We start from the raw sequence: 8,943 nt of genomic DNA on the forward strand, positions 1-8,943 counted from the left end.
AATACTATTGAAATACTATTATGTTTACTTTACTTTTACTTTAAGTAAGTTCTGTAGTTCTTTTATGTTTGTGTTTTCTATTTATTTATTTGCAAATGCGTTGATCTGATATTTGCTAAAAAAAAACAAAAAAAAACACCATACATAGGAATAAACATAAACGTTGCCAAGGCACTACGTGTCCTAACTCGGTTGTAACAGTGGCTGAGTGCCTTCTGATAATAATCACCAGCTGGAGGTTTAAAGGTTATTTACCAGCACATCACCAGTGGGAACAGTACAGTGTGAACACAACAGACAGGAATCTGTGGGCAGCACTGAGTGAGAGGCGTCTCCCGCCTCTACGTGTGTCACCGTCTGCGTCAAGACAGACAGGGCAGCCACAGAGGACTGATGGTAAGCAAGAGGACTACCTGCCCGACACTTCCGGATTATTAAGCTAAACGATTGAGCTTTGGCTAATGAATCTATGGGACAAAATAGTGATACAGTATAAGAGAGTGATGATGGAAGCTGTTATACTACTAGCGAGTAAATATTAAGCTCTTGAAACGTTTACGTCGAGGCTAATAACATTGTTATGCTAGCGTCTTATATATTATTACTTTCTTCTGCGCGAGGTTTAGCCTGTGCTGAAATGTCAACGTACTATGGTAAGTGATACAAAAAGCTCAGCGTTAATGAAAACGAAAATGCTGTTGCTGTCTTATGAGGCGAAACTGCCGTGTACGTGATTTCCCAAGAAACATAGTTGAGGTCTCGAGGAGGGGGTGAAGTATCTTGTTGCCGTGTTTCGTGTCTTTGGGAGCTCCCAGCCAGTCCTCTCATGATCACACTGGTACTACTGTGTCGCTTCACTTAAACACAGGCGGACACACAATGCTCAGCTGGCTGGACGGCGGACAGGACACGTAACTTTGTGTCAATTTGCTCCTTCTTTGTTACTTTGTGGTGAGTAACTAAAAAAAAACAACTCTCTGTCAGTAAATACTTTAGCCTATAGAGTGACCTTAAATTGTTTCATGCTTTTTTCACTTCACTGTATGCTTATAAAAACTGTGTGGCATATTTCTGTGAAATGTGGTAAGTTACAGTTATGCTGATTTTCTGCTTCATATTTCACACCTTAACACTTAACGGATAAGAGTAATGTTGAAGAAAACTTGTATGTGTTTGTGTGTATTTGTGTGTCCTGCTGCGCTTACGCTGACCGTGCCCGCAAGTGTTTGCCCTGTAGCGAGCAGTGGGGAACAGTGTTGTCATTGTGGCTGATATGATCGCTGTGTGTGTGTCTCCCTCCGCGAGGTGAAGAGGTCAGCTGCCTAATGACTGTTATTATGCCAAACAGGAAACGACTCCTACTCTCTTCCAGTGAAAACCCCGTGTAACATTCCTTAAGGCATTTAATGATTGTCTGAACGCTTTATTCTATCCTTGTATTGTTGTGGAAGTTTTTGTCCCATTAAAAGTCCTGCAACCTCTTCTTAATCACTTATGTGCGTTAACACAGTGTAGTACCTCCCTCTTACTGTTACACGTGAACGCGCACGCGCACTCTCCGTTGCTGCTGCTGCTGCTGCTTTGAACCTTTAAATTATTGATGTGGTCTCAGCGGACACCTAGGCGAACTGCGAGGCTTTTCTGCTCTGTCAGATATTAAATGTAATAAATGTGATAGAACTGGAACAAGAGGGTGCTATAATAGCACTGCTCTGCAGTATTAATTAGACACAACTCTCACTCTGATTCTGGAAACCTTGAGCATGACTGTGCAGATGCTTTTCACCTGAGATAAATTCCTTTCCAGCTGTCTTTGTAGCAATGGTTCCTTTTGTGTAAACAGTGTAGGAGCTGAGCTAAGTCTCTTGTTTCATCTCGTATTTGCTGATGGATCCAGGAAGTTGCTCAGTCTGAGTGCACACACACACACACACACACACACACACACACACAGCCTCACTGGTTTAAGGTATTTGCTTACTGCAGACTATCTGAAGCCCCGTGTGGACCCTGGCTGACTGTGTATTAGTGTAGGGCAGTGACAGACTGTCAGTGCAGCGGTTTACATTCCTTTTCTCTGACAAGAAAAAGAAATGCTTCTGTTGTAACTGTGGGTGTGTGTGGTATGTTTTCGGTTGCTTGTGTTAAGTTCAGTCTAAATCCCAGTCCTGTTACCTATTGGATCACAATAGCATGCTCAGCGCAGATGTTTCTAACTGTTGGCAAAGAAGAATAAGAGCTATATGCCAGGCTTTACATTTTAATTGTTTTTTTCATTGAAATGTCTTCGTATAACAGGGCAAAATAGGAAATGTGCATATTCACTGACTGACTTCTACAATATTATTCTCACATGGATTTTTGGAGTTTTTTTTTTTTAATGTTTCTCAAGCAAAACCACATAAACATATGTAAACCAAGTTCTTCTTTGAGAAAATTGTGCTTTGTGTTTTCAGAGCTTATACGGCTCAAACCAGTCGGTATTTAAAAATACTTAGCAGAACAAAATCCGTCATCTGCTGTAGCCCTCAAACAAGCAAGCAGTAAATGGGGCTTGTGCCTAACAGCTTTTATTTTCTGTTGCTACTCACTTTTCTCAGTAGTTTAGGAAACTCTTGCCAAAGTGTGCAACCCTCAGAGTTTGTATTTCCATGTTCACATCCAAAAATAGCATTCACTTGAACCATTACATCTCCCACCCCCACCCACCCCACCCGAGCTCTTAGCGCACAACCACTGGACGGCCTGTTTCCACGAATTCTTCACAAAAAACTCGAGGAATCACTGGAATGTTAATTACTCAGCGGGGAAAAGAACAAGAAAAAGAAATGTTGATTTTTTTTATTATTTTTTTTTAAATATATAACTCATCTTGTTGTTAGTCAACAAAAGATTTCTCTTGACGTTGTTCCACTTACAAAACATGACTTTGTAGGATAATCACTATCAAGACTGAATTCGCCTAAACAAACTTGTGGCCTGAAACTGGCTCGACCAGCTGACAGGCAGCTTTCGGCAGGAAGATCGTTCTTTCCCTTAGCTTTTGAAAAGTGCTGTTTACGTTCTCAGTTTCCAATACATGTGGGAACGCAGCGCTGTCTCAGTATCGCTCAGCTGTCTTGAATAGTTGTTCCAGTATTAAAGTGCTGATTTGCATAAGATCTAATAGTAAATGACTAAAATCCATTTCTTTTTCTTCTTGTGTGATTCAAACTAATGCCCCTGCTTCCTTTTTGTTTCTGCAGAATGCATATCACCCACCGCAGTGCAACAATGAGAGGCATCCTTAAGAGAAAGTTTGCAGAGGTTGATGACAATGCCTACTCATCCTCCTCCTCCTGCTCGTCTCCTCCATCCTCCCTCTCCTCTCCTGCCTCCTCAGAGTCAGACTCTGATGGAGAGCGCGGCTCTTCTGAAAATCAGGATTTCACACCTCGCAGCCCTGCTTCACCCACCAGTTTGCCCAGTAAGTCTTCAAACCAGCTGTCTTTTTTCCTTGTCTTTCAAATAATGCAAACGTCTTCCTTATCTGTCCACTTTCCCATCAGCTTTTTATAGGAGTGTCTCTTATCGCCCCGCAGCAGCACAGTTATGACTGACTGATATGAAAACGCTAACCTTAGGGCTGTTCTAGATAACACAGAGGCAGGATGGCTCGCCTCTGGACTGCCTGGCTGGTTGTGTAGAAGATCATTTGCCTGAGTGCTAGGAAGTTGTGGAATCAATTTGAATAGTAGGGTCACTTTAAACAAGCCATATCGAATGGCCTTTATTCAAATGTCACGAGGCTGCACACCCCATCTATCATCACTGGAAGTGCTTATAGTCACAAAATTTGATGCATCAAAGAACAGGATTGCCAGAGATGTTAATAAGCGGGCAATCAGGCTGACGCAATTATAGATCTGTAGATACAGGAGGATATCAAGCCACATCCAGGTGCCGCTAAACAAATACTTGAGCCTCAGAAGCGAAACAAGCTGCACTAACAGAACACACATTTCACACACATAAAGGAGAAGGGAACTGGCACACAGATGGACTGAGAGACAACAACAGCACACACACATTAGAGAGCGAGGCAAGAGGAGAAGTTGAATGTCCCAAAGGACAGAGATTCGTAATGAGGCACCGGCAGCCAGAGGAGAGACACAGAGAGGTCTGTGGGTGGCCGATGGTTCGCCACAGAGGAAATCGGGAGGTGAAAATAGGAAGAGCGAGCTGGAGGAGGGAAAAGACAGACACAGAGACATGCTTTGGGTCATGTTCAAATAAACAAAGGTTTGGGGGAAATGTTTTCAGAATATTTACAGTAATCTCTTGGACAGGACAAACACGGTGTCTGCTAGACTTGATGGATTCGGTGTGGAAGTTGCCTGGACAAACAGCAGCTGAGGCAAGCTTAATCAGCTGGTCTCCCTTGTTTACTGACTTTTGCAACTGGAGTGCAGCCTCAGTTATGTGTGAAGGTCAGGCAATTTGTTGAAGCCAAACTGTTACATCAAGCAGTAACTCGATGAATGGATTGAAAACTAAACTGCCAGTGCCTAATTATACTGTGATAAACACCCAAGTAGCAGCAGGCAGCAAAGCAGTTCACGTCTCTCCCCCGCTCTGTTCTGTTGATCAGCCTGTTGTTGCAATCGACCCGTCTTGGTATTTCCTTTGTACATGTGTTCAACTGTTGACCCTGGCCTCTGTAGTGAAGCACCTGTAGTGTGTCCCCTAGTGGCCACGCTGAGACCTGCAAAGCCTGTGTCACAACTCAGCCCGTATTTATCAGGCATCAAGGAATCTTTTCCTGGAATTGTGCTTCATGTGAAATTAGGAGAAAAGGGACTTGAACAGTACTTCAAAGCAGCACTTAACTTTGAGCAAGGCGGACTGTCTGTGAGAACGTGGCATTGCTCTTGAAAGAGCAAATTAAGAATTAAAGTGACCAAATAGATTTCTTTTTTCTGATGGTAATCATTTGGAAACATAAACAACAGAGCCTGAGGATCTGTGTGTACACCTTGGTGACCAAGTTGAAAAGTCAAATGTTAAAGTTTTTCTTAATTTCTTTAAAGCGCCCCTTTTATACACACATCAGACAGCACTTTATACAAAGATTCTTTTAGAGTAGCTTTGCATGATTCACATAATCAAAACCATCCGACACTGATTTAATCCACTGTCTGAAATAAGCCATTTTATCTCCCATTCTTTTTATTCTGATTGGATGCCCCTCACAGACATAAGGTTCAAACAATTGACGGACAATTATTTGTAACGTTTGTCATTTTTAATAATAAGGAAAGGAATAATAGGTGCGCTTGAAGTAACTTTACAGATGCATGTCTTTTATTATCATTATGAGGGTTAATTTCAGGGGAATGAGTCTATATTCAGAAGTACACAGTCATTAAGGACCCTTTATTTAACAAAGTCCTTTTTTTCTGTCACTGTTCAGCCTTAATGTTCTTCTTATTCTTTGGGAATACTTCATTTTGAAATCCATGTCTTAGTTATTTATGCTGAAGTAAACCTAAAATCAATTTCTATTTCCTGGCCTCTCCTGCTTTTGGGGAGGAGAAAATTACAAAAAATATCTTATTTGACAGAACTATAGGAGGTATTTTTAGCCATATAACACATACGTGTGCACTATTCATGGGTTAATGAAACTCCAATTTGCAAAAACTGGTTTTAAAAAAATAACCAGTTTATTTTAACAATGAACATTTTCCTGTTTGGGGAGTCCCAAAACTTCTGTATGTAGGAAATATTATTGCATCATAATTATTTTTGCCAGGATGGACTGATATATGATTTTGCTGACCAACATGCTTATGTTTTACAGTAAATGGTGTCATTTACCAGATGCTTACTTTACACCACAACCAGGTACCGTAGTTCCTCAGTTTACGTGATGATTCTGCTGTTTGTTTTCTAAACACAACCAGCTCACTCCATCCTGAAGAGGCCTAAGCTTGCAAGCAGACCGTGCACCGTACGCTTTGACCAGGTGACAGTGTTCAGCTTCCCGCGGTGCCAGGGCTTTACCAGCGTGCCCAGCCGTGGAGGTGCCACCCTTGGCATGGTGCGTAAGCACAGCAGCCTTCAACAGTACACGATATCCGAGCATGCACTGGAACAACGGGACAGGCGCAGACAGAGGCTCAGAGAGAGACGGAGGAAAGAGCGGTTAGAAGCTTTAAAACACAAAGTAGGTGCATTTCATTTCTAAACGTTTGCAGCGCCTGTCTGCATGACGCCTGTCTGACTTATTTCTGTTGTGCTCACTCCAGCTGATTACCAGTGGGGCCATTGACCAGCAGGAAGCAGACAGGCTTACTACAGATCAAATCCCAGATGAAGACACTGACAGCGACGTCAGTGATAGCGAGCAGGAGGACAGAGGTTTCCTTCAGCCATTCTCCTCTAAACAACGCCAAGCCATCCTTCAAGCAGCAGGGGTCAAGTTCATCGACAGGGAGGAGAAGAGGCAGCTTCATGCCTTGCGACTCTCTAGAGAGACCTGTGGATGTGACTGCCGAGGCTTCTGTGAGCCGGAGACCTGCGCGTGCAGTCTGGCGGGCATTAAGTGTCAGGTACATCTCCACATACACAGAATTTCTTCTCCAAACCTTCCCTCCATAAAGGGTAGTTTCAACATGTGTAATTCAGACTGATTTGAATGTAAATTGTAGTCTACCCTGAGTACGTATGCTTGTATATAGTCAGATGCTGAAGGTTGGTTATTATTTCACCTACGTTTGTTTCTTAGTGACTCACTGATGCAGAGAATCCGTGAATCACTAAGCTGAGTCAGTAGGTTCTGTTTATGACTAAATCACCATTTTCTTTCCTTGCTTTTGTCACATACAGGTGGACCACTCCAATTTCCCGTGTGGCTGCAGTAAGGACAGCTGTGGTAACATTCAGGGACGCTTCGAGTTTGATTCCCGCCGTGTGCAGACTCATTACATCCACACCGTCATGAGACTGGAATTAGAGCGCCGTTTGCAAGATGAAAAACAGAACCCTGAGGACCGGGCTGGACTTACAGAGGTGATTCAACAGCATGAAGAGGAGGAGGAGGTCTGTACAGAGCAGAATGCACAGGACAAGAGCTGTCCCTTTGGCTTTACCTCAGAGGAGGCTGGCCTTCCTGTCACCATGCCTGCCACCCCTTCATTCCATTTCATCCCAGAACGCTTGGTAGTGGAGGAGAACAGCTGCAGCAGCGATATGACTGAATCTTCTTGCTCCTCCTCTGACTGTGATGCAGGAGGAGGCTGCAGCGGGGGTCACAGTCTCCCTGATGTTGATGGAGGGTTGAGCCGTGCTCTTAGCCTCTGTGACTCGGACAGTAATAACTACTCCTCATACAGCCACCTGAGGCTTCAAAGAGACCCAGTGACACAGCACAGCAGCAGCAGCAGCAGCGGCTCTGCCACTCACAGCAGTACTACTGACAGTACGGGACCACACACAGTCGACACATTCGCAGACAATATAAGCAGGAACTCAGTGACAGATTATCTTGATGAAAATGCGAATCAACCCAGAGACGTCTTCAACGACGACTCTCTCGATGACTTTCCAAACACGCCCTCTCCCACTGTGGACTATTCCTTTAGCAGATACATGGACTTGAGTCTGTCCTCTGACTCCGACCTGGAGTTCTTTGACAGCGATTATCCCTGCGGACCACTGCACAGCTCTTTCAAAGGGCACAGACACCCAGACAGTTTTCGCCACCTCCAGCTGTTTAGCTCTGTCAGTTTGCCACAGTACGAGTCGAGCACCCAGCTCCTGGAGTCTCTGATCGGGTTAACTGAACAGAACACAGAGTAGATTTATTCAGTCACTGATACCCAACTTTTTTTTTCTTTTAAGCAGATTTAAGGAATTCTTGTGATACGTTAAAAGAAAATGTGTGAGAGAATGTAATGTCCTGAGCACTGCTTTTATGTATTTGTAATAATATTTTGACGTACAAAGACTAATGGATGATGACATATTTTTCGTAGCTGGATATTTTTCTATTGCTGAAAAAATATTTGCCTTGAGTATTTGAAGAAGTATTTGCCTAGAATCTATGTCTTTTTTAATTTCCTAAAACTATATAATAAAAATCTGATGTGTTATTTAATTTTTTTTGTCATCGTGCTCATACCCTAGAGGGTATGCAAGAAGAGAGAGGTGCCATGTGAATAGAAACACGTGTATACTGCTGGAAGGTGGCCAAGACAGGATAGAGCTAATCCACTGTGACTCATGACTCCAGCCTCTAGTATGTGAATATTTTTTCTTAATAACTGCCAGGGTCACTGTGGATTATCTGTTATGTGTTTAGCAGTATGGTCAGAGTGTGTCTGTGATGGAATAATAAAATATTTTTATTTATTTGATTGCAATTTTTTGTTTGAGGTGCAATTTTGTATGAAAGTCTCTATTTTTGTGGTTGTTCCAGGTGCTCCCACTATTTACACTACAAACCAAAATCCAAAAATGTTATGCCGAGTAAAATCTAAAGAAAAATAGAAAGCACCAATCTTCCAATTTCACAATGCCACGCTGTATTCATAATAGAACACAGAAAGCATATCAAATGCGAGAAACAAAGTGAGACATTTTATTAGTTAATGAAAATGCACGTCTCAAAAAAGTTAGGACGGGAGCAATGAAAGGTTAGAAATGTAAAAAAAAGTGGCACTAAGAAGAAATAGCTGGACCAACATTTTGAAACTATACACTATAAAAAGAACATCTTAGAGAAGCAGAACTTCTCAGAAGTAAATATGAGCATAGATTCACTAATCAATTTAAAACTGCGTCTACAAATTCTGGAATAATTTCAGCATAATGATCCTCAGTGTAAAATTGTGAAGACTGTGAACACAGTTTACCACAAATGCAGATTAATGTTGTGCAAAGAAGAAGCCATATGTGAAC

The 8,943-nt window shown here is 42.4% G+C and overlaps 1 protein-coding gene across 1 annotated transcript; it reads left to right on the forward strand.

The window, feature by feature from the left end:
• Positions 1-653: 653 nt before the first annotated feature.
• Positions 654-8,405, forward strand: LOC120741858 (cysteine/serine-rich nuclear protein 1-like). The gene is made up of 5 exons (XM_040044945.1): positions 654-951; positions 3,246-3,466; positions 5,946-6,208; positions 6,291-6,593; positions 6,871-8,405. Exons 2-5 carry the CDS (start codon positions 3,247-3,249, stop codon positions 7,840-7,842), a joined length of 1,758 nt encoding a protein of 585 aa, XP_039900879.1. The 5' UTR covers positions 654-951; position 3,246; the 3' UTR covers positions 7,843-8,405.
• The last annotated feature ends 538 nt before the right edge of the window (positions 8,406-8,943 follow it).

The sequence above is a fragment of the Simochromis diagramma genome, unplaced genomic scaffold, assembly GCF_900408965.1.
Source record: "Simochromis diagramma unplaced genomic scaffold, fSimDia1.1 OVJJ01000663.1, whole genome shotgun sequence".
NCBI classification, from domain to species: Eukaryota; Metazoa; Chordata; class Actinopteri; order Cichliformes; family Cichlidae; genus Simochromis; species Simochromis diagramma.